Here is a 26,955-nt window from a genome sequence, read left to right as displayed (position 1 = left end):
ACTTGAAGAAATTTTAAACCATAATAAAAAAGTGTTATGAAGACACGTTTAATAATATTTTTTTTGTTGAACCTAAAATTGGGTAAAAGGTAAAAAAAATCTCTGTGTGTTCGAGATCATTACGTTAAGGACATACTTAAATTGAACGAAATGTTGAATAAACAGAATTCACATAATGCTAATATAAGCACATTTATTTTCCATTTCTACACATTAAAAAGAAAAAGAAAGAAGATTTTCCAAGCTGAAATTATGTTCAAAAGCAAACTGATTTATGTTCTAAGTCCTTATAAGACTAGTTACGTGACTAATTATAATTTAAGCAACTTTCTGGTGAGCATTGGAGTCTACGTCGAGGCTCTTCATCTTCTCTTCCAACTGGGAATCTCTGAAACAGACAATCATTCAAAATTTTAAGCATCGGTAACAAAACATTTCATTTTTCAAAATTTAAACCTCTTTCATTTTCACTTCACGAGAAAAATTACGGATTCATTATATGAATATATTATATGAATTCTTTCTCTTTTTTTTCAGGTGTTTAAAAAATTGGAGAAGGGACTTTCTTCATTCTTTAAGTTTGCTGTATTTAAGTTTATCGGAAATCAAATATTTTACCATATACAATGCCACCAATTACTGTACTTTGTTTCCGTGGATATTTATCGTCGTGAAAAAGTTGTATAGATTTCATTTATGATATATAAATATTGTATAATTATGGCAGGAACTTGTGTAGTGATAGTGAGGAAAAGAATTGCTTAACGACATACACATCGATTTCAGTTAATTTCTTCATTTGGGTTCCTGGATTCATCAAAACGAATGGGATTTCTGCTACGACTTCTCTGTAAAAGACAAAAACAAGAATACGACAATTATTGAATTTTTATCTTATCGTGTGTTATTTAATTTTAATTCTAAAATTTTTTGCAAATAAAGAAATCATAATTTCGTGGTAACTTACCCTCCGAGAGCACCCAAAACCAATTTCACTTTCACAGAATAAGAAACTATAATTCCAAATGGGTCATCGTTTTGTTGAGTTTCAGATAAACTATTAAAATAAAACACGACATTTTCAAAACAGCCTTTTTTAATAGATGATGAGTAAAACTTCAAGAAAAATATATATTACACTGTATTGGTAATCAAGTAAAATTTCATGTTAAATAAACATATTTGAACGACACTTCGTGGCCAAAACAAAAGTCGCAGTATATTATAGGCCTACTGCACCCGCTCTACAGGCCTTATGAGGAAGTGATATGATCTCTGGAGTTTTTTATATTTCAATTTACGCTCAGCAAAACCGGGAAATTAAGTCTTATCCAACATGTGCATCCGTCAATGAGCATTTTCTTCTCTAATAGCGATGGCATAATCTAAGATGACAATGCCGAAATATATTGGTCTCGAACTCTGAAAAATTGGTTGAATGAGCACGAAGCGTCATTCAGACATTAGGATTGGCCATCATGGCTCCCATATAAGGAGGTTGACAGGAGCCCCAACTCCAGGATGAACCTTTAAAAAATTCTGAAATCCTTGAAAAAATCTGGCCTATAGGTGCCAGGCTTTGGTGTGTTGGGTGACTATCACCAAAGTCCCGACCTAAATCAAATCAAGAGCATACGAAATTGGTGATTATAGAGAAATCTTCCAGTCTGACTCTTTAAAATACCTTGAAAAAAATAAAGGTGCGAATCTGGCTTAAAAATAAGAAAAATGAGATGTTGCATGACCTCTTAAAATCAATGTCATAATGGATGTGTGCTGAAGAATGCAGTTCAACAAAATATCAGAGTATTTCAGCTCTGGTTAATCTCTCTCGTGAAATGAAGAAAAAATCTTGAAAAATACAGATTCGTGAAGCCATTTTGGAATGAACATCGAAAATTCAAACTTAAATGTGGTTTCTGCTACCTCAATATCAGTTTAAACTTTCTTTGAGCGAAATTTAAATTTAAAAAAATTGAAATATACATTGTAGAAGAAGCAAGGTCAACAGGTTCATCTCCAACTGGCGAATCTAAGGCAAGTCCACGGGATCCTATCTTGCAATCCATAGTGGGTGAGAGTTCAACGATTCTGTGTAGAGTCGATCCTGGCTCTATCGGGCAACCTGACCTGCGTTTTATAGAGATTATACATAATTATAAAAGCGCACAATTCTTCGAAAACTAAAGTAAAATCGAATTTGGAGAAATTTAGAATTAATCACATACTCTGTATCCAAGCTGGCAACGATCGAGTGACAGTGACCACTGGCAAACATGCAGACATCAACGTTTTGAATCGCTACGAAGAAAAATGGAGTAATCAGTTCTTAAATTCGGTAAATAAAATAAAATGCATAAGTATGCCCAAACGTGATGTTAATGAAGGAAAAAGCCTTAATTGGCATTTACATCAATAAGAAACACAATAACGGATACTAGTGACTAATTTTTCGGCATCGACTTTCTTAAAGGCATTTCAAACAGTGCTGAATGATTTTATTTTACCATCAATTATGATGCAAGTGTTGCTGTTTTTTTTTTTCATATCGATTCACACTTACCAAACACTCTTATTCGTTTCACGGTCTTATTTGAGTAATTCCTGACGGCCACGTTGACCGGTATGGTTTCCCCGTGCTCGAAGACCTGACGATCCAAAGTAACTTCGAGCTCCAAATGACCCGGGCTGAGAAGAAAGTCCTTACGAATTATACTGCACGGCTGACGACTTCCGGTCAATTTCGCCCTTTGAACTTTCCGAACACCCATACTGATGGTACTCCTACGTGGAAGTTTAAACAGATCAGAACCACGAACGTGTTGAGTCAAAAAAAAACCCCCATCAAAAGCTCATTAAAGTATACACTACACGGGATTAAGCTAATCTTTAAATTAGAGTAACAAAACCAAAGAAAATCACCTTTTATGTCCTCTATCATAAGGTGAATTTCCTACAACCACGCGTACTTCGTAATACACACCGCAAGGTTGACCCTGGCCATCTCCACCGGTGTGGAGGGCAACCGAATGAGGCGCATTTTGAGGTAACTACAAGAGAAGAAATAACAAAAAATGCAAATTAAACTGTATTTTAGAAACGTCAGGTATTTTTATTTTTCCAAGATTTAAAGAAATCACTTTGGAAAACATGGGCTATGAGGTTTTTTGAATCACGTGATATTTCCCTCTTACAGTAAAGGGTTTAAGGGACAGACATACACGCATAATATAAAAAAATACATACACGCATAATATAAACAAATACATACACGTCCAATATAAAAAAATACATACACGCATAATATAAACAAATACATACATGTCCAATATAAACAAATACATGCACGTCCAATATAAACAAATACATTATAGACTCAAGGAATTGAAAAGTCCTTCAAGCAGGCCTAAAGGAATTAGTTATTCGATTTTTTTTTAGCAATACCGTAATTATATTTATTTCATATGTGTTCAAATGTATTTTCGTTTGTGTATATTTTTGAACAAAGTTCAGAATTAAGTTACTTATTATGAAGCTTAATAATTTTTTTTGTAATTAATAACATTAGTTATGAAAGAGTAGGTAAAACATTGCTATAATAATACTAAAAAAAACAGTAACTCAGTAACATTTTTCTGAGTAACATTACTTATCCATTAATTAATTTTTATAAACTCTTTTACTCGTTATTTAATTCCCTTTTCAGTTGCGATTAATATTTTATTTTTCAAGTTTTTCTAAAATTGATGCAAAAATTAAATTTAAAAAAGAAAATCTTACTATTTTTTAACATTTTTCAAAATTTTGAAAAAAAATTCAATGAAATTTTCAGTTTACCGTCGTGAATTCTACCACAATTGGCACGCTTAAAAAGGAATACGATATTTACAATGGCAGCGAGAGCTATCGAGAAGCTATCCATACGTAGGCGACAACCATAATTTTTTATAGGAAGAGTGCATACATGTTTTTTTTTAATCATAATTATTAGTTTATATTAGTTTTATTTTCATGTGTATTTGTTTTCTCGTGATAACTGCTCTTATTTTGAGTTGCTGTATTTTAGTTATATATGATATTCATAATTTTTATGGGCATTTGCTTGTTGTGGCCTTTTTATTTGTACTTATTGATTCCGGCTGGAACAACAATATACAGTATAAATGTTTGCTTGGAACTTGCTAAAGTGCATTGACAGTATCAAATGTAAGTGCAGCATACTAATAACAGGAGGTGCAAATGTTAACGAACCGCGAAATATTTTAGGTATTGAAGGTACATTTTTTTTTTCGATCTAAATGTAAAACAAATATTATCACTAATCAAAAAATAAACTTTTGGAACGCAAAGTTCGCATATGATACATAGTCATTCAATTTCCTTGAATAATCATGTCCAGTCAAATTATACATGGTTCCTTTGCTAAAGGTCGAGTATTTCTAATTTTTGGATATGTTGTAGGAATCAGGGCCACTAATAAAAAACCAAGTTTCAAACGAAAGTCCTGTGCAAGCTGAGTTATACTGAAAAAACGTAAAAATTTTCGGGCGTTTCTGTGTGTTCATGTCACCCCTATACAAAGTGACGAAATACTTCTCTCCTGCGTTGGGTATTACGCCTTTTAATAAAAGCGAAATTTTTCACTGCAATCTCACTTTACAAAAATTTTGATTCATTGCAGTTCTATAATTTAGCTCGCTTTGAAGGTCCTGGTAATGAGTGATCCTCGTTAATCACTCATTATGTTCACTGTAATATGAGTGATTGGAGATTTAGTGGCAAGCCCCCTCAGTTTGTTCAAGAACATCCACAGCCTCATCTTCATCTATTTCGCTGTCTTCCAAAATAAGAGTAGGAGCGTTTTGGCATGACTCGCCACGACAGAAAGTGCAAAGACCTAAACACTTCAGGTCTACTTTTTAATAAGCCCCACTGCACTGTCTCTGCAGTGACATGATATAAATTTCAGTAAGCTTTGAGGTGCAGGATCCTTGCTGGCTTTGATTAGTGCGAGCCCTTGATTTGTGCGCATCCAACCCCAGTCTGTAGATTGTCTTTCAAACCCCAACCACTTCCGGACTGTGTGGTATGTTCGGAAGGAATGGTATCTGACAGCGTGTTATGTCAATGGGAGTCGTGCAAAACTTAATTTGCTGGTCTTTGCAGCAGCCTTGATGAAATGCAGGTAACGGAGGGCTTTCGTTTCTGCAAACTTGGTTTTTTATTAGTGGCCCTTGTCCCTAAAACATATTCAAAAAATTAGATATAGTCGACCTTTTGCAAGGAAACCCATTTTTTGGTACATATCTATTGGGTTAAACAGTCAACGTAATTTTTTTTCCGTCTCGCACCCCCCAAAAATGCTCTCCCGCCTCCCTGGTTAAGAACCACTGGATTAGGGGCCGTTCAAGTATTACGTAAGCAAAATTTTGGCCATTTTTGACCCCCTCCCCCCTCTTGTCAGCAAAATTTCGTCATCAGCTCTGCCCCTCTGAATCCTAACTCATATTTTCATAAAAGGTGGTCGATGACGTAATCATTATCCCAAACCCCCCCCCACCCCCCTTGTCATCTAAAGTCAGCAAATCGGAAACCCCCCTCCCCCCCCCATCGATGATGACGTAATACTTGAATGGCCCCTTAAAGAAATGAAGGAAATGAATCGATTTCTTTTCTTCATGATAGGCACTAAATATTTCGATTTTTTTTAAATCAAAAAATGCTTCATTTAAAGCTGCGGAATTTCTTTGATATAATCTACGAGCCATTATGAATTTTAAAAAATTTCAATCTGAATGAATTGATGAAATTAATGTGAATTATGCTTACTGTACCTGCAAGCTGAACGGATAAGCGTTCGGTCCCAGTCTGTTCATGAGCCTCTCTTGCAAACGTGTTACGGGTTCTTTAGTTCCATCTTCTTTCGTAGGTGGTGGATAGATCAGTTGCGTAGCCAGGAATAATTCCTTCGAAAACTTCAAGCCCATCACTTCATCTTCTTCTCTACCATAACGGAAAATAGCCACCATGTAGCCATACACTTGGCGGTTCTTCAGGTACTCGTCATCGAGTAGCACAATGCCATCTGAATCGGAATACAACTACTGTGCATTCATTTTTATATTGGAATGAAAATACTTAAAATATGTAATACTTTTGATTGATAAGTATTCAATACGTGACAGTTTTGAGGGGAAATAATCAAAAATGCTGAGTTACCACTGAGATATGGGTATTCGTAAAATGACGCAGAGATTCTTACCTGTCGCATCCACATGCGTGACATGATCAATATATTCTCTTTTCGGAACGTATAGAGTCAGCTAAATAGATTAGAGAGAGATGCATTAGCTAATACGCTATTGAAATTTCATGTTCAGTGTAAACATGTCTATGAGATTGTGCATTTGTGCATACATCGTCAGTGCCGTCTTAACGCATGGACCCAACCGGACTCGGCCCGGGGGCCTCATGAAACGAGATCTGGTTGAAATTTTAAACAGTAAGCACATGTAAATAGGTAGGTAGGCATTTATAGTCAATAAAAGGACGCCGAAAAAATCACTTTGCCCGGGGGCCCCCCCACAAAACTTTTAAGACGGACCTGTACGTCTTGCAAATTAATAATATAATGCCATAATTTCCAAAAATATCTTCACATACCTTCCCATTTGGGGCTAGCTTCTTGTAAAGTTTGCAAGTTGCAACCATTTTCTTTTACCAACGAGTAGTTTCTTCTCTTTTAGAATCAAAAATAGTTGCGTATCGAGTCTTCCAAATGCATGTGACGTGAATGGTGACTGCTGTATTTCTTTATTGATTAGTTTTGACTCAGCTTCTAATCCTATGGATTAGTCTGCTGATACGGCGTTTTTCAAAGGCTTCCCTATTAATAACCTTATTTCGAGTGCGTTTTGGAGATTGGAGCGAAATTTATTTTTCTTTCTTCCATTCAAATAACAAAAAAAATCGATTTTTTTTTTCTTTTTCTTTTTGCAGAATAGTTCCAAGAAGCATATCGGGATGGGATTTCATTCATTGAGATCGAAATCTGCATCTAATTTTGAAAAATTTCTAATTGTATTTCCATTATATAAAAGCAGTGACATCTTCATAAAAATGGGCGATACGGCAGATTTCGGACTCCATTTCTAATAAGTCTTGTCTGTCGAGCTATGTGTGCAGACAAACAGCCACAGCGTAGTCATGTGGGTATCGTTATGGCTCCATATCACGAAAGCCCAATGCCCAGTGCCTGTAAGCATCACGGGGGGGGGGGGGGGGGGAGAGAGTAGAACCGTGGAGCTAAAATGCAATCCCTTCCCCCATTCGAAATTCGAAAAGATCTTGTCACAGCGAGTAAAAGACCTTTAACAGTTAAGGTTTCAAGCTGAAAACACAAATATTGAACGTGAGTATCTCTCACTTCCTTTTCTGTAATTCCCCAACTTCGAAGCACAAATGCAGCTGGTCTGACCGAAAGAAAACAATCTTGCCACAGCGAGTAACTTGCCCCTTTGGTGATTGACCATGGCTGGGCACAGTTTGAAAGAAAGAAGATATCTCACTTCCGATTTGGAAGATGGGGTACCCGAATGCATTACATTAATTTCTCTTACGCACACAGTCCTAGTTACGGCCCTGGTCGACAGAAACAATAGCCAATGTCGAAACAATAAAAAAATTTTCCGGCTGAGCAACTGAATACTTCTGGTCATTCACACACTCTCGACCTGTAGAGTGATAACTAATTCTATTCGTTCTTATTGTGTGTTTCACACACAGAATAAGAATAATTATGTGGTTACCAGTATAGTATATCAGAAATATATATTTAGTGCTAGGGATGAATTCCAGGAACCCATTCCAGGGATGGGAGGGGGAACTTCATGCATTATGAAGGACCAAACTCATAGTACGAGTACAGAAAACTTAACTATGTTGCTTCAATACTATCAGTCGTGTGAGCATCACTTGGATAACGAGCACCAGTGTCGCCTTAATGCATGGGCCCACCCGGGCACTGCCCGGGGGCCCTCAAGAGAAGAGGGGTCTCATAAAAGTGAGACAGTTTTGTTTGAGGAGCATACATGTAAATTTGCCTGGTAGGGGCCTCAAAAAACCACTTGGCCTGGGGGCCCATGGTGCGTTTAAGACTGGCCTGCACGGTGGTGGTCACTTGAAGTTGATTTTGAGTGATTTTCTAAGTTGGAGGTGTGAATTTGAGCCGATCTTCCCGTTAAAAAGTCTCGCCACCAGACCCGACAACGATATTTAATCATTGCTTAATTCTCATAATTTGAAATACGTATAGACGGCACCGCTGACTTCACTGACAACACTATGCAGTATACGCATGCAGATTGCTAGGTACAGGTACATACAGTGGCGTCGGAGCCGGGGGGGCTGTGGGTGCTCGAGCACCCACGAAAGTTTGTAAAACGGGTCCGAGCACCCACAGAATTGATTCAGAAATCGAAATTTCGAACATTGGACTCAAGACGAGCACCCACAAGTTCGAAACACTTCCGACGCCCCTGGGTACATATACACATACACTTCCGGCACAACTCACTTTCTTCTGAACAGTGGTGAAATGGTAGTAAATTGCTCATTGTGATAGATAGGAGTAGTGCTTGGTTTCGATAAAGTCGGGTGGAGATCATCCTCTTTCCTCACTACGGCCTTGAGGGTATAGGGGGCTCGTGTGTCTCTCCCAGACGAAAAAAAAATATATTTTTTTTAAAAATTAAAATTTCGAAAGAAAATGCCTTTATATGTTATTATAATCAATTTCTGTTAATTTCATTGCTATTTGAAGGGTAAGAACTCAAAATTTCTCTTTAAGAAATTCATTGCGACCCACCCTTTAAGCCATATATGGTGAACCCTTGACCCGCGGACCAAATGTGGCCCTGAAGGTTATCTGATGTGGCTTGCCCTCTCAAACCTAATTTTGTAAAAATGAACTAAGCGGCACATTTACAAATCGCTTAAATAACCCGTGGCACAATTCCAGAGCATTTAAGTGGCCCGTGGCACATTTTCAGATCACTGAAGTAGACCTCAAAGATCACTTGAGTAACCCGCGACACAGTTTTAGGACACTCAAACGATCCGTGGTACATTTAGAGATCCCTTGAGTGTCATGTGGCACAGTTTTAGAGCACTTAAGCGGCCCCCAGTGAGGTTCTATATCACTCAAGTTACCCACGGAACATTCCCAGATTACTTAAGTGATTCGTGGCTTAATTACGGATCACTTGAATGATACGTGGCACAGTTCCAGAGCATTTAAACGGCCCGGACACATTTCCAGAGCACTTGAAGGATCCGTGAAACATTTATAGATCACTAAAGTGGCTCTGTAGGGGACTTATCAATAGGTAGAATATTAGTTCAGGTGCCCAGTAACTATCGAAAGTTTTTTTCCCGTTTGTGGCGCACCAAGATGCCATTAAGAATATTTCATATCTTCATAAAGGGTGGTTGATAACGTAAGCATCATCCAAACCCCACTCCCCTTCTCATCAAAAGTCAGCAAATCGGAAACCCCCTCCCCCATCCATGCTGACGTAATATTTGAATGACCCCTTAGGGTTTCATTTCTCACATTGTGATTTTTTTGCAATTCTTAGCAACTTTACTAGCTTACCTTGATGTCAATTTAAGTAAAATTTTAATTTCACGTATTTTTGGGATCGTAATTTCTGGAGTGGCCGTAAGACCCGTATTTTTGGGATCGTAATTTCTGGAGTGGCCGTAAGACCCGTATTTTTGGGATCGTAATTTCTGGAGTGGCCGTAAGACCCGTATTTTTCCGTATAATTTTGGTCATCCCGACTTTTTTTTTCTGAAAATACCCCGTTATTTCTTTATTTTCAATGGAATCTTCTTGAACTTTTATTCTTTACTGAAATGAAGGGGCTTAACATTATTTTCCCAACCATTCCAAAATTATTTATTATTCCCAAATCATTTTATGATAATTAGGACTATAAATATTAATGCAGTCGGCCCTCGGTTTACGAAAGTCTTAGTTTACGAGCAAGCATTTCGGTTTGTGAACAACAAAAATGATTCGGTTTCTGAAATAATCTTGGTTTACGAACACGCAAAAATCCCGAAGATAAAATATTTCAGAAATCTGAGATAACAAAATGGTTTTTTCTCGACAGAATTTGGTTGAAGAATTATATTCAAATTCCCGCTATACCAAACACGGCTCCTCTTATCCAGCTCATAGATCAGCAGGTCGTTTCAAACTTTACGAAACTCTGAAGAAAATTTTTTCAAAGTTGTTTTGGAATAGTATCTAACATAGACCTAACAGTCAGTAATTTCTGGCAACATTATTTTATCTTCCTGGTTGAATGGTTCCTATTTACAAAGTTTGGCAATGAGTGTATTACATAGAAGCATCAATTTGGCTTGGAGTATATTTTGTGGCCAGATAGTGTTGCAAACGGAGATTTCGACGATTTGAAGGCTTTGGCATTGAGATTACAGATAATTCATATTCACGAAATCACACGTTTCCTTGGCATCGTTTTTTCATTCCGTTTGCATTTCATCTCTTTCGAATTATGGTAATTTTCATTTTTTCAGCCTTAGTTTGATGAAAAACATTGGTTCATGGACAGAGATACGGGGGGTGGGGGCATTGTCCCTTCTGATGCCAAAGACGGAGCAGGTATACGCATATGAATTTGTATCATTATCATCATGCCCCCCCCCCCAGAATGTAATGTCTATCTCCGCCTATGCCTTATTTATGCACTGGAGCTGTTGTAAAAGTTCGCACTAGGAATATTCGGAGTCCCAAGAACGGATTACTTCATTTTAAACTGATACGTTTGGGGAAAAAATATTTCGGTTTGCGAACGGACTTCAGGAACGCACTTTACAATCAAGGACGAAATATGAAACGCCAATGGAATAAATTCAGACAAGTTCTCATTGTCTTCTTTCCTTTCTCCTCATCATCGAGAAGCTTTGTTGCAATCATATACTTTTTCCCCCTTCATTTTTTCTTATCCTGATAGTGATTTTTTTTCTACATATGATGATATATTATATTCATGTAAGATTGAAAAAGAACAGATAGGGTGAGGGTGAAAAGAGAAATCTACTTTGTACCTATTTTCTTATCTTCTTACACAATTATACTGTTTTACTCTTTCATTTATTTATTTTTTCCTTTTCTCTTCTACTTTTTTCCCTTCTCCTTCTTTTCCCCTTTTCTATCGTGTGGTGTAGTTATGACAAGCTACCATATTTATCGCAGATTCATTAAATAGAGATCATCCGAATTTGTTACCAATCGCGTGTAAGTGAAGGGGGTTAGCTGGTAAACAAAGAGTTGATTGTCTACGTTCATCTTAAATACAGTATTTGTCATTTTAAAAGTGTTTTTATTAAAATACAATTTGATCCACTGTGATTTGAAGTAGCAATTTATCCCCCCTCCCTCCACATAGAACTTTGTCAGTAGTTTCAGTGATAATTTGCAACTTTGGTATTATTTTATTGACAGTTGGCAATTTCCTGCATTTGGAGTCCGAAAACCCCGTATTTTTGTTCGGAAAAGTATGGTCAGCATACCAATTTTTTGTATGTTCTGGAAAATAGCTAAATTATGACGTCATTTAAAAGCCTAAAATCACGATGTGGTTTCGGCCGTCCGTGTTTACATCAAGATGGAGGTCTTGAAAAACTTGATACCCAAACTAGCTTATAAGAAGTTCGACGAACTACCGAAGAAAGGAAAACCGCAAGAAAATAAAGAGTGGACTCTGTTGGCAGCTGTTATTTTGTCTCATGATCAAGGTTGGCCCTTCAAAGGATAAATGTTAATTGACTAATATCCTTAAACTATAATAAAATTCATTGTTTTTGTTTAATCTCAAATTAGGAAATTTTTTTTTCCTAATTTCCTTTTTTTTTTTTTGCTCTCCCATGATTTTTATGTAACACTACTATTGTCAGTTTTCTTTATGTTATGAGTAATTGCATTCCAGCGAATAACCTGAAAGTTAACATCATTCAGTTTTGAAAGATCTAGGAATTGGTTATGCAGCTGTGAACTAAATACATTTTTTTCTACATGAAGTGAAGTTCTACACAGGGTGATTGACAGAAAAGATGGTAAAAAACTTTAAGAGGTGATAGTACACACCAATGCAAACAATTGTCATCAAAGAATGCATGGCCTAACAACAAACGCAAACGTTAAAACGGTATTTCTATTGAAATTTAACAGGGGGGAAAAGAACACCATGCATGCAAATGTAACCTGGGCAAGAAGAAGAAACCGTATACAAATCTGTGTCACAGTGAATAAAAGGTGCGGATGCCATCCTGTATGTTACAACTGTTAGAGCTGTTTCAAGCTGGACTAACTTCACAGTGCTGGCATCCGTGCCCTTTAATCACTGTGACACAGATTTGCATACGGTTTCTTTTTCTTCCCCAGGTTACATTTGCATGCATAGTGTTCTTTTCTTCCAATAAATTTCAACAAGAATGGCGTTTTAACGTTTGCAGAGCAGTCGTTTCAAAACACGCTAGCGTGTTTGCTTTTCATATTAGATCATGCATTTTTTATGTTAATTGTTTGTATTTGTGTGTACTATCACCTCTCTCTTAAAGTTTTCTCCCCATCTTTTCTGAATCTCCCTGTGTACGTAAAGATAAGATATTTTGCCATGATCTGTGATGATGAGTGAGTATAATAATTTGACAATGCTTATTTATCACCCTTAAAATAGGTCTGGAAGTTGTTGCTTTGAGCACTGGTACCAAATGTATAGGAAGCTCTTTTCTAAGCAGCACTGGTAAAAATTATGCTTTGTTTGTTCATTTCCTAATTTTTCAACCATACATCAGGACTCTGCATTATCATGTAAAAAAAAAATTGCTAAGTTTAGGCATGCTTAGAACTTGTCAATTCACTCCTGTGCAGAAATGGGATTATAGTTTTGCCACCTGAAGGCTGCACAAATTTTTCCACTCTTGTTTTAGTCAAATTTTCTGGACCACACATTCCCAAAATTTGTCACCACAAGCTTTAGTCCCCCATCCCTGTCGTCAAATCACTCTTTTTGGTCACTCGCATACTGGCACACTGTTTTGAACACTTACATGCTTTAGGTTACTCTTTTAGTTACTCTCTACGTCACTCTTCTGGTCATTCACTGATATGATCTCTCTCTCTCTCTCTATAGATCACTCTTTTGGTTTTGATCTCTCACATGTTTGCACAATGTTTTAATCATTCACATGCTTGCAAATGTTCTTGTTCACTCACATGCTTGAAAATTCTCTAGGTTATCTTTTGATCACTCACTGATCTAGTCCCTCACTCTGAAGATCACTTGTTGACACAGTCCCCTGCTCCCTATGCAGAGGTGGATTCACGGTTTTACTGCCAAATGGACTATATGAATTTTACCAACCTTCTCCAATTCTACTAATTGACCAATCATTCCTTAAATTTTCTGCCACTTCTGCTTTTGTGATGAAACTAGTGAACACTTCGATCTTATAGAAACTCATGAGGTAACACTAAAGCAGAAACCTTCCTAAGAGTAGGTTTTCTGCACTGTAAAAATGCTGATTGGTTGAAAAACTTAAAATTCAGGTTTTTTCAACCAATCAGCATTTTACGCTACACATGCGCATAAAACCTGCTCTTAGGAAAACCCAGCTTAAATTTTAGGGAAAACCAAAAACACTATTATGAAATCATGTTACAGTTAAGATCGCAGACTTTGCAGTCAATCTTTGTTGAAAGGAGATGCAAAATTACATATTCGCCATCTTTTTCCCTGACGCAAATTACCCTTACACTTAATTACTAGGTTTACTTTGGTAGACAGACACCCTGTACTTATGTTGCAAATTCACGTTTGCCTATCTAGCAAATGTATATCAATTAATATTTATGGTTAAGTAAAACTTGAAGCATTTAATTTCCAAATGGTAAATCTTTTAAGAAAATTTGTTTATGCTTTGATATGACCTAAGATACGTTGTCCCACCCCACCAAAAAAATTTAAAAGCAGGTCATGCTCTTCGATTATTGTTGATTTGTATTGCCCCCAACCAATACAAATCTTATGTTCAGGCGCTGTTTTAACTGTGTTTTAACAACAAATTGAATTTTGACTTCGGGGAAAGCTTATCAAACTGAACTCTTCACTCAAAGTTATATTTGCAATTTTAAGTAATGGTTTTTTATAAATCCTTGCGATTTCCGATAACAAAATTTTAAGTTTTCTCAGTAAACGCAGGGCCCCTGGGCTGTTTCATGACGTGCCAGAGTCAGTACAAGCTAACATTATTGCATAAATATAAGAGTGAGCCCGCTTTGCTATCTATTTATTTCAATAAGTTTGCAATAGCTGTACTGCCCATTGTATGGAATTATTTTCAAAATTAACTTTCGATTATTGTCATTGGTACTTGTATATTTATTGACTTGCTTGCGATTTAAATATTTAATAGGCCTATAAGAAATTTTGAATTTGCTTATGAAGTAACTTCCATAGAGAATATTTTTCTTGGATTCATTTCAGTTGAATCGTGTACGTTAGTTAATTATTATTGGGATGATTGAAAGCCATCTTGAGACACATAATTTCAATTATCTTTTGAACTTTCTAATATTTTTAGATATCTTTCTGATTTTCATTTGAATTAGGTGTAGCTTTTAGAAGCCTTTTACTTCGTTATTACCGCAATACAACTACAACATATGAGTAAGCAAATATATAAAAAACATTCTAATGTAAAATGTTTGAAGTTATTGTTATTTTGAATGCTAATATCAAAAGACGTAACTCTCCAACTATTTCTTGGATTTAATCCGTTTCTTAGCTTATAGATTATAAAAAAATTACAAAAATACTTTGTGCATATACCTGTGACACTAAAACATCACCATGAATGAGAGATCACTCACCTAATAAAACAAGCAATTAAAATGTAAAAAATCAGCACGTTTCTTGTGCTGATGTTGTCTGTTAAAAGTGTTTGAGCAGTGACGTCACGCAGTAGCTCTAAGAGCAACTATGGTGGTCAAATGGTGATAGTGACGGACTCGCATCGCGAGGACCTGGGTTTGAACCCCACTTTGACCTTGTTTGTAGTTGGCTGAAGTTGGATTTCTGTAGTTCCCAACTTCGAGGCACGAATGCAAAACAATCTTCCCGTTAACAAGTCTCGCTCACAGAGAGCAACAGGCCTACAATGATACAATTATTCAATCATTACGTTTCACTTATAGTTAGAAAAATTCACGGCAGATGGAAGCACTACACACTACAAGCATTACACAGAAACAAACTTACGCATACATTCCAACATGTACCAATTCATTATAAATTCCATAGAGAAATATGGACAAGGTGCATGTGTGGTTCAATAGTAGTACAGTCGAATCCTGTTTTAAAGAATACTGTTATAGCGGAAATCTCACTTTAATGAACACTTTTCTAATTCCCCAAATAAGTTTAAATAGGAACAATGCTAAGTAATCTGGAATTCTTTTATAACGAAATTTCGTTTAACAAAGTGATTTCTCCGGTCTTTTGCATTCGTTATAATGGGATTCGACTGTAGTAGCTCTAAGAACACGCCCACTGATTCAAGGCGGCAAGCGTGACTTCAAAGAGATTACAGCCCTCCCCTTTGGCACAAAAAAGGTGCTTTATCTCACAGATTAAATGTGCCCAACCAAAGGTCAACAAATTCATTTTCTCAGTAATTTTTTTTTCAAATAAGCTTTATCTCAGTGGCAGCAATGAAATTTGTAAAAAAGCCTGAGCAACTTTTGTTTTTTTTAACCCTTTAAACAACACACATTGACGAGATATCTCACCTCCTTTAAAGAATTTTGCATTGAAAATCCCAGATATTTTGTAAAGTTGATTTCTCAATGAAAAACTCTCCCCCCCCCCTACTCTCTTACTTTGAATCTGCTGAATATCAGGTGAAAGCCTAACTCATTAAAAAAGATATGGAGTTTCGAAGGGAGTTTAGTGAATTATGCTGCATCGCTAAAAGCATTAATGAGGCCCCTGAAATGAACATTGGTAAAAAGTGGATTTTATTTATTGCATTTGCAAAACTCAAGGCAGTATATATTTTTTCTATATGTAAGGCTGCTGCTGGGAGTGGGAGGCTCTATATGCAGGGTGTTGCCTTGAAGTGGCGATAAACTCTAAAAAGTGATATTAAGCATCAAGAGGAACAAAAATTTCCATAGAACATGGTATTGCAAACCATGTTTAGTCAGTGTAAATCGCAAAAATAGGTGTCAAGAGGACAGGGAAAGGCATCGCCAGCACACTCGGTATCTTTGAAGGCGTCTGATCGTCACTCTGTCGCTGTCTAATGACCTTCGTGGCTGCAACTTCAAACAACTCCTGTAATCATTTCTCAACTCCTACTTTCTGACATTGAACTATGCTGCACAGGCTGTGTTGTAATCATGGTGTCAAATAAATGTTGTTTCTACTTATTAGCCTTTTTTGTCCCATTTGACGTCACACCCTTCATAAGTATTATTTTGAGAGAGATTTCCACCAACTGAACATGGTTTGCAATAAAATGTTTTAATGCAAATTTTTGTTCATCTTGATACCAAATATCACCCCCCTCTGAGTATGTATCCTGTATATAGCTGTATATAGCCCTCAACCAAATATATATTTTCATCTTTAGGTGAAGTAGTGAGTGACAGTCATGCTGAAGTCTTAACTAGAAGAGCATTCAAAAGGTGTGGTATGTTTTATTGCATTATGTTTTTCCTGTATATGTTGTACTTTAATAAATTCAGAATAAACTGCTTAATGGGTCACGGATAATGTTGTCGATTGAATGTTGTTATCTGAAGTACAGATTTACTCAAAGTACAGACCAGACTTATAACATGGGAAGAAATTTCTTTATAATTATTATTTACAAACAATTTTGTGAATTTTGTAGCTAAGTTTGAGCCAGACTTACAGGGAAAAAATAAGTTATTGGCCTTCCAACTGTGGAAGATGTGCCTATTCTATCCTTGTTCAAAAAGATTTTTGCACTTCATTCACATTGTCATCAGGCCACAATAGCCACTATGAATCACGTATATGTGACCTCTGCATTTGCAATGAACTTTTTATTGTGGCAGCAAATGAAAGGCAAAAAAGTATCTTCAGTTCTTGGTCAGTATCTTAAAGTTCACTAGATTCACAGTTCCTCAGCCTAAAGACTTTCTGAAGGCATTAGTAATACGATACATACACTAAAGAAATATTATTGTAATCCACATTCAAGTTCTGTTGAACTCCTCACAACAGCTGAATTAAAAAAAACCACATGGTCTTTTAGCTTAAAAGAAAGAAAAAATATTCATTTTTTAGATTAATAAGTAGTTGTAATTGATGTATATTAATATATAACAATAATTATCATCAAATAATTATGTAATTTGTATGATAAGTTATCTAAAACGAGGCAGTGGAATGCATCAGCATGATTAGCATGATTGACCATTACGCAAAAAGTTTTCTTTAAATAAAAAAATAACTGTCTCTCATTTTTTTACAAGAAATAGGCAGGGTGTATAGTTATCTTATGGGCATCTGGGTTTGCTTTGGGTGTAGTTATCAGTCAGTAAGTGTTATAAAAAAAAACCCATAGTTACATTAAGCAGTATGCACTGTATTGACTTCAGTAATAAATATTTGATGGTTGTCTTATCAGTTGCTGTGAATAAATTATTGTGACTGAATGAATGCCAGATCTCTTCCAAAAAGTGTCTTCGCATCAAAGACACTTTTTTGATTCGACCACTATTTTGACTCATTCAAATGTGTTTGATTCATGTCTCTTTATTTTCAGGTACCTACTTCATCAGATATCACTCCTTTGCTCTGGCAACAAATCTGACTGCTTGGAAAAAAGGGATAATGGACTTTTCTGTGTAAGAAGTGATGTAAAATTCCACTTCTTCATCAGCCATACTCCATGTAAGAATGAAAAAAAAAATTAATTCATTTTCAACAACTTGAAATTTCTTGCAATTATGAATTAATAACACATCAGTTTTTTTTTCAAATTGAAAATTATAAACTAAGGTTTGACAAATCCCAGGCACCAGGTCCTCGTGGCAAATAAAAAATTGGCATTGGTGACTAAATTTTTATGTGCGATAACTAAATTGGAATGTGAATATTATATGCAAAATTTTCAGAAATTATAAAAGGGGTGCCTGAGTTCTGGATAAGTGAACACGCTATTTTGAATCTTTTTTTTTTTTTTTTGGGAAACATGCTTTGAAATTTGACTGGCAATAATTTTTTTCAAGTCCTCTCATTGACTACCGTATATTATCAGCAGCTTTTTTTTCATAATAGATACAAATGGAAGAATTGGCATTTTTTAAAACCCTAATTCATAAACCCTTGTATTTCCTTAAGGTTTCATTATTTTAGTGATAAGGATATAAAATGCTAATAATGCATATGAAGCAAGGGCGTAGCCAGGGGGGGGGGGACTTGGGGGTGTGGTCCCCCCCCCCCCCGAAATATGAGAAAATGACCGAAAAAAGGGAAAAAGATGGCCAAATCCATTGTTCTGTCACTTTGGTCCCCCCCCCCCCGAACGAAATTTCTGGCTACGCCCCTGATATGAAGGTTCGCACTGTTTCAAATTATAGGATAATACTAAGTGAAATTTTCACACAAGCAGCACGATTAAGCAGGGCACTCGCATCTGTCTGAAAGTAGTACTAATTGAGATCTTTTTGTAAAACCAAAATAAGAGGTTTTTTTTAAAAAGAATTGTGTAAGTTATATACACAGTGGAACTTGGTTATATAATTCGAACTTATGCTAACTCCCTTCGAGGAGAGTTTTCTAATTTATTATTTACTTAAATTTTTTCCAAAGTATTTCGCATAATTTAAAGTCAGAGGAGAAAAAAAAAGATTTTAGTATGAGCAAAAATATAGAACGTTGGGGAAAATCTACAAGTTGTCAGACATTGCTTCTCTTGACCAATTTGTTCTATCTTGATTATCCATGGCTGCTGACCAATTTTTTAAACAGTAAAACTTACTAATTAACTTAATTAGTTACTAATTACTTAAAAGTAAATCAGTAAATTTTTAAAAATGTTTGATGTTTCTGAATTTAGGCTTACAGTGGGTGCTGTTTTTTTTTTAACCTTAACTTCTAGCTTGAACAGTCATGTGATAACAATCTATCTGCTGAGCTAGGTGTGAAAAATTGTTGGGCCAGTCCTAAAAATTACTCCAGGTTTTATGACAACTTCTAATTAAAAATGAGCACTTCCTCTTTTGAAAAAGGCACCCTTTGTGTGTCAGAATTTAATTTTCTTTTTTGCATCATATTTATTGTATTAACAACTCAATTTGAAAAAAATTACCTGTTGTAATGATCAGAAACTGGCAAAACAAGATAAATTTGTGAAGAATTAATCTGCCAAAATTTTTTCCATGACTAGGGAACGATTTCAAAAACAACTGTCTGTCTAGAAAGAATTCAAAATGTTCATTTTTAGTGTTTTTTTTGATAATTCGATTGTAACATTGTTTAGTCAGAATGCATTGAAATTGCGTACCACTTTGATATGAATCGTGTTGTACCTCCGGAAACAGATTTTTTCAGAATACTTCCAACAAATTCTAATGAAAATAGATTTCCTCAATACCCATACATAAATGATTAGCAAAATTTGGGAAACAGTTTCGCTACTGATATCAGTAACTGTTTCCATAAATCAGGCTTTGAGCATGATTAAGAAATTCTACAGTAATGCTGATTCCGTAACCGTGGAATAATGTAGCAGCTAAGGTCAGTTATTAATGCTATGCGAATATTGACAGTCAAGTTCAAATGTTCGAATTTATAGGCATTTTACGGATCCAGTGTAGGTTAATTGAAATTTTGAATAATTAGAACTTATTTGCTGTTTTATCTTGAGCTTCGAATTAACCAAGTTTGACTGTATAACTGTACTCAAAGGATTGGGAAAATGCATCATCAAAAAGGAGTTATCTGTGGAACATATTTACACTATGAAAAGTGCATTAGAACCAGAGAGTACTATATATAGGCGATTATAATGATAAAATTTTTACTATATTTACCCCATTTAAATATATAGACTAGTATCAGTTATATAGTATATAGTTATTTTTATAGATGTGTTCTAATTTTCAAATATAAAAGTGTTTTAACAAACAAAAATTCATCACTCATGTTTAGAGAGATTCCTACAAACTCAAAAATCAACTTGTGCTTAGATTTGCTTTATCATTTAACTTTTGATTATGTAAAACATTTCACTCTAGGTGGAGATGCTTCAATTTTTCCGAAACCCTACCTAGAGAATGAATTTGGGACTGTGTTGGTGGAAGATAAAACCGTGAGCAAAAGGCATCTCTCTGATAATGAAACAGAAACCGAAAATGCAAAAAAAGTAAAATTGAAACATGCGGATGTGAAACATGAATCAGAATCACCAAAATTATGTTCTGCTATGAATGACAACAAAAACTGCCAAATAAAAACTAAAGTTGTATCTGGAGTTGTCCCCGATATCTTCAGGTATTCAAATTTTCATTTGACATTTCAGGAAATTTTTTTTGAATAAATCATTTCCTTTTAATTTAAAAATTTACATTTGAATTAAAAATTTTTGTCAATTCATTAAAATTACATTTTTTAAATCAAGGACAGGAGCCAAATGTGTTTCGAAAGGTGCTCAAGATCCTAAAGGCAAAGGTGTCGACTATCACACGGTTGGTGCTTTGAGGACCAAGCCTGGAAGAGGAGATCCCTCCATCAGTATGTCTTGCAGTGATAAGATAGCTTTGTGGAATATCTGTGGGTTTCAAGGAGCTCTTTTATCTCATTTTATTCCGGAGCCTATCTACCTGTCTTGCATCATTATTGGCAAGTAGGTTGGGTATAATCCATCATAAATTGCCAAAATCTCTTGACCACTTCCCTTAAGAGCAGGGGGGTTAACTTGTCTTAATCTATTCAGAACAATTGCACATGTTGGAAAAAAAGCTTTAGCAAGGTTGGAGAATTTTTTTTTATTTCCCTCCACTATCATTTTTCCTTTCTTCTGAATTGAAGATAAATAATTGTCACGTGAAAAGGGATATTGGCCAATAATAAAAAAAATTAAAATTTACTCGTACCTTTTATCCAAGTATATATATACTAAGGACTTTTGGAGACACTATTGATCAGCTTCAAGGAGATCAAAACATTGGCTAAATTTTTTTTTTTTGCCAAAAATCTGCAAGAGAGGCCATGTGTGATCTCGCAATTTATTTTTTTAATATGCAGGTATGGAAATATGAGTAGTCATCCACTGTGAGTGAAAACAAGTATAATAGTCTTGATATTCATGTGTATGTGCAAGATCATCACAGTAGTCTTGCACAGACGCCAACCTGTTTTCGTTCACGATAGCTTCCAGTGGACAACCAGCCTTATGGTACTTCATTTCTTGACACTGTCATTTTTTGTTCATTAAAGCTACTCATAAACAGGATTGATTTGATGATTTTCCTCTCCAGATGCCCTTTCAACGAAAATGCAATGCAACGTGCGACAATAGAGCGATCCAAAGATGTGAAGAATCTTCCAAAAGGGTATTGCCAAACTGATCTGAAAATATATCAGTCTGATAGCCTGTTTAAATACAGCAGAGAGAATATGCAAAAACATTGCAAAAAAGTTGTTCCTTGTTCTGCATGTGAGTCACTCTGATTTGTCTTTGAATTTTCAATGTCTGTTTCAACTGTGATGAATATAATACATACTGGCATTGTCACAAATTATAATATACACTCATGTCTATAAATTAAGGATAATGCCAGCTCTGGTAAATAAAGGTTCAGAAACGAAACAAACGTTACTTATTCATAAAGCCCATTTATTAAACAAAAGATAAAGAACAAAAACGATGGTGTATGTATGATACCATTCCTAAAAACTACGATTTTTGCTCCCTGGAGCAAATGTAAAAAATATCTCCTTTACAAAAACTTACTATTACATGGTTGGTATGATGGTTAATACATTGTATGTCTCCCATGCGATGAAATACAGTCCGTACAACGCCTAGGCATGCTGAGTATCAAATTATCGATCTGATCTTGGGAAAGATCACTCCACTCAGCAAGCAATGCTCTCCGAAGTTCCGGTACACATGTAGGAGGTGGTTGACGGGCTGCAACTCGTCGGCCAAGCATGTCCCACACAGGCTCTATCAGATTCAAGTCAGGTGAGAATGCTGGCATTCCATACGGGTTATATCCTCAGATTCAAAGCATTCGTTTACGATGTTTGCTCAGTGAGGACGGGCGTTGCCATCCATAAACACAAATTCTGCGCCCATGGCACCCCTAAACAAACGTACATGTTGTTCCAGAATGATGTCCCGATAAATTTGGGCTTTCATGGTTCCGGTTTGAACATGCAGATCTGTTCTGGAACCCAGTATAATTCCACCCCAAATGAGCAATGCTGCACCACCGTAACGGTGTCGTTCAATGATGTTGTCTTGGTGGTAACGGGTACCTGGCGTTCTCCATATGAAAGTCTAACGTGAATCAGACTGCAAGCTAAACCTGGACTCGTCGGAAAACATCACACAAGCCCACTGTGACGATGTCCACATGGCATGTTCTCTACTCCAGGCTAATCGCTGCCGACAGTGAGTTGCCGTGAGCGGAACACATCTGACAGGCCTGCGAGCATATAGACCAATATCTCCCAAACGTCAGTACACGGTTTGCCTTGAAACTGTGGTACCCGTGGCTGCAGATAGCTGACGAGACAGGTCGGATGCTGTGCTCCGTCTGCTGCTTTTGGCAGTTACTGTCAAATACCGGTCTTCATTCGGTGTTGTAACTCGGGGGCGACCTGTACTGTAATGTCCACTAACATTTCCGTTATCTTGGAATCGTTGCCAAAGCCTAGAGATGACACTTTGGGCAATTCCAAGTTCCTCGACTACTTCCATCTGAGTATGCCCACATTCCAGGCGGCCGATAATTCTACCACGTAAAAAAATCATCCACATGCGTCCTCTGTGTCATAACTATTAGCTTATGGCACTGAGCGCCTTACAGAACTTTTGTGAACAATTTCACTTCTTTGCCACCATTCCTTATATACCCCCTCTTACACTCTCGTCATTGTGACATACTATCGGCATCATCTGGTGGCTTCCTGAAATTTGTATATCATTCTTGCAGATGTGTGTGATAATTCTACAGGTGAAATTTTTACTTTCGATTTCCGTGTGATTCTGAATTATCCTTAATTTATGGACATGAGTGTATTTAAAAAAACCCATTTAAAAGATATCCACACATGTAAAGATGTATATTTGTATAGTTTTTTAATGGTAAATATATTCATTTATCTTCTTGAATCAGATATTTACCCTGACAAAAAAAAAACACTTCATTTCAGCAATCGTATGGGTTTCCATACCAGGTGAAGATCATGAAGTCTGTGTGAATGGCAGAAAACAGGGGATCACTAAGAAAGAACTAAACAAACCATCATCTTGGTAAGATAGTTTGTGCTTTGACATCCTTGAACAAGCTGATTTACCAAATTTTTAGGCAAAACATTTTCTGCAATCAGTTTTTAAAAAAACATTTGCTAAAAAAATTCTTTTTGGTTGAAATTCATTTTCAAGAAATTTAATAATATTCATAAACATTTAGAAAATTGAGATTTTAGCTATTTTTCAACAGACATTCTAATTTTAACAAAAAAGCTTGCTTATTTCAAAATCGTTAAAGTCTCTTCATTCAAAATGCATAATTTTTTTTTTGCTTCAGGGCGAAAGTTTGTCGTAGAAAGCTTTTTCAAGAATTTTCCCATCTTCTGCATAGTATTAGTACCTTTCCAGACAGTCTAAGGTATTCATTGCTTTTTTTTTTTTTGAAATAATATATATGAAAAATATAGAAACTGTTTTGTAATTCAAGAAAAATAATAGTTTTAAATGCCATTTTTTCAGAATCAGAAATGCCTACTATAAATGGCTGTAATAAAGTTTATTGAAGTTATTAAAGTTTAGTGGAAAAAAAAACCACCCCTCAGAATACAATGAGTATTTGTTCACATTTTTCAACTGAAGAGAATTTAAAACTTGAAAAAAATATGCAGTTGAAACCTTTATTTTACAGCGAACAAACAAGATTCCTTGATGAAAATTATAACTGCCATCATTGTTATTTTCCCCTTAAACAAGTGTTTGAGAAGGGGATAAGAAACTTGTGCCTATCACATTTCAGGTATGGGGGTTATAGAACATATTGATTTATCACTAAATACCCCATTGGTGTATATGCATGGTAAATGTGATTAAGCATAAATTACTGATTGTCTCGGAAAGTTTGAATTTTTTTAAATTTATCACTTTTATCAGTGATTATGAGCGATTCTTTAATTCTGGAAACAGGCTTGCAAATATTGTTTGAAGGTATAAAAAATATATATATAATTATATACTTTATTATAATTAAATCATTTTATATATTATAGTTAAATCCTTTCACGACAAAATAAGTTAAATTTGATGTAGAAGAGACAAATACGAGAGAAATTCTCAGAACTCTGCAGTTCTCACTGATGAACAACGTTTGGTAACACATTTACAATGCCATAAGAAATTTAAAGCGGTTCCAGTGAAACTAGAATTTTCATATTTGCAAAAAATATGGGAAATTCTGCCTTTGCCACTAAAGTTTCTATAAGGACATGGAAAATGTTGCTTGTCAGCCAAATCTTGACTGTTTCATTAAAAAGAGTTATCAGCCAATCATACCAGGCTCTTCCTGAAAGAAAACACTCACTAGAATAAATCGGAAGTAGTGAAGACAGAAAACCTAATAATTTATTCATATTGCCTAAATTGATGGAACTCGTAGGATAAGTTTGAATTAAAAAATTATTCATTTATTAAAAAAAGTTATTTTGCTGTTGGATCAAATTTTTAATCCTTCTCTGAAGAAAACCACCCCTTATCTTTCCCACGTCAAATTCAACTCACTTTATGAGATTTCATCTTATGCGTCTATTTTGTGGAACCAACTTATTGCGTAAAGTGAAGAACACCTCCATTTTTATCAGTTTTGCCTATGCGTGTACATTCAACCTTTGGTATTTGTGGGAAGGGTGGTTATGTTCCGAGAGTTCTTGGAATACTGAAAATCTGTGAATGACCAAAACCATGAAATTTTGTTTTGTAGGCATATAATGAAAAAAGCAGGGTGTGCCTAAGGTACAAAGAAGCATCTGAGGGGGGGGGGGTCATTCTCTGTAATGTCGCATTTCTTCTCCATTTAATTAAATATGTTTGTTCAGTATATTGGCAATGCTTCATGTGGAGAACATATATATGGCATATTGCTTACTAGAAAAAAACAAGTCTAACCACACAGGCAGGGGAAAACATTGAGGAAATGTTGGCTAATGCAAATAGCTACATCTCATTAGCTAAAAAAATGGCTATCTTGTTTCAATTAATATCTTTTGGTTTGATCAACTTTGCAACAAGTCTTGTTTTTTGTGTATGAATTTATAATTTGAAGCCGAGAAGTTTCTAGAGCAGTGTTTCCCAAAGTGGGCAATATTGCCCTCTAGGAGAGCGATTGAAGCTTGGAGTTTAATATAGGATCCTATGGGTTGGCTTGAGTCAGGGGGCGATGAAAAAAAAATGTTGGGCGATGGAATGAAAAGTTTTGAAAACTCGTGATATTGAATAACTTACCTGTTCACAAAACTAAAATATATTGTCTTTTTATCAGGGATAAATACAAGTAAAATAACTTTACATACATATTGCCGCCTGGCAGTCAAGTGGTTAAGAAACTAGCTTCTCACTGTGCAGGTCTGGGTTCGGGCATGGATGTTTACTAACACTAACAAATTCCCTGGACTGATCATGCTGATCCCTTGGGAATACGTGCGGATCACGTTATATGATTTAATCTCGCTTTTAAATTTTAACCTCTTTGCAATCAGGAACATAATATTGCTTTCAAATGCCAGAGAAATTAATCCATTCAAGCTGACTATTTCTTCCTCAACGGGAAACTTATTGCAACTTGATGAAACAAAGTTATGTTATCCCCCGGTTCTCCACGGTAACCCCCTAATTTAGTCTTTGTAGAGATGCGTGAATATTTATCTCTATCAGTGATTTGTAAAGGAACAAAGTTCCTTTTGCAACAGCACTTTTGCCATTCAAAAAGTTTTTTAAATATTTCTATAATATGTTTAGTGATCTCCCACACACATATAGTGTGTCTTTCCCAGTCTAATCCTTCTATTATATACTGTACATGAAAGTAAGGGGGGGAAGTAAAAACCTATAAAACAAGTTTGTAGGCGAGAGCAAAAAAGCAAGAGACACTTAAGGAAATATTAGTAATCTAATTTATATACTGTTCCTTCCGACCCTTGTTTCTTTTTTCTTCAACATGCGAACTAGGCCACCATATTTATTGCCCATACGTCTAATATAAATCATTCAAATTTATCACCAGCTTCTTGTACGGGAAGTAACCAAGTTTTTTTCAGAAAGAAATATTTGAAAATTAATATTCCTGCAATTTCTTTTACAGAAATATCCAAAGTGGAGCAACTTATCTTGAATATAAGAGAGCAGCATCTTCATACCAATCAGCAAAATCAGCTTTTCTTTCAACATTTGATGGTTGGGTTAAGAAATCTAAAACTTTGCAAGAGTTCACCATTCATCATGTTTGACGATTTTTTATACAAAACTAGACTTTTTATTATATATTTTCTTAATAAATATGTTGATCATAAACGTGTATGTTATTTTTTGAAAATCCACTTTCATGTGGCAGGTGTGGTCAGTGTTCACCTG

The 26,955-nt window shown here is 35.6% G+C and overlaps 2 protein-coding genes across 3 annotated transcripts; one reads left to right on the top strand and one right to left on the bottom strand.

Annotated features, from left to right (window-relative positions):
- Positions 1 to 167: 167 nt before the first annotated feature.
- On the bottom strand, positions 168 to 6,809 carry LOC149089739 (arrestin homolog). The gene is made up of 10 exons (XM_089235356.1): positions 6,664 to 6,809; positions 6,263 to 6,323; positions 5,835 to 6,085; positions 2,923 to 3,050; positions 2,564 to 2,784; positions 2,229 to 2,301; positions 1,987 to 2,130; positions 968 to 1,057; positions 774 to 848; positions 168 to 388 (listed from the first exon to the last, which is right to left on the bottom strand). Exons 1-10 carry the CDS (start codon positions 6,709 to 6,711, stop codon positions 319 to 321), a joined length of 1,161 nt encoding a protein of 386 aa, XP_089091482.1. The 5' UTR covers positions 6,712 to 6,809; the 3' UTR covers positions 168 to 318.
- A 4,882-nt stretch (positions 6,810 to 11,691) lies between these two features.
- On the top strand, positions 11,692 to 26,892 carry Adat1 (Adenosine deaminase, tRNA-specific 1). Of its 2 annotated transcripts, XM_089242120.1 has the most exons (10): positions 11,694 to 11,829; positions 12,771 to 12,836; positions 16,729 to 16,783; positions 17,893 to 18,020; positions 20,369 to 20,624; positions 20,752 to 20,976; positions 21,611 to 21,789; positions 23,517 to 23,616; positions 23,894 to 23,974; positions 26,687 to 26,892. In XM_089242120.1, exons 1-10 carry the CDS (start codon positions 11,700 to 11,702, stop codon positions 26,829 to 26,831), a joined length of 1,365 nt encoding a protein of 454 aa, XP_089098246.1. In that variant the 5' UTR covers positions 11,694 to 11,699; the 3' UTR covers positions 26,832 to 26,892. The 2 variants fall into 2 exon arrangements, with proteins under 2 accessions (XP_089098273.1, XP_089098246.1); XM_089242147.1 differs by lacking the exon at positions 21,611 to 21,789 and having other exon boundaries at positions 11,692 to 11,829; positions 20,752 to 20,864.
- Positions 26,893 to 26,955: the final 63 nt, after the last annotated feature.

This window comes from Pholcus phalangioides, unplaced genomic scaffold (genome assembly GCF_987345545.1).
Source record: "Pholcus phalangioides strain wild (caught in Gottingen) unplaced genomic scaffold, Ppha-v1.0 ptg000001l_1, whole genome shotgun sequence".
NCBI lineage: Eukaryota > Metazoa > Arthropoda > Arachnida > Araneae > Pholcidae > Pholcus > Pholcus phalangioides.
Note: the sequence above shows the minus strand (reverse complement) of the source record. Positions and strands in the feature narration are given on the sequence as shown.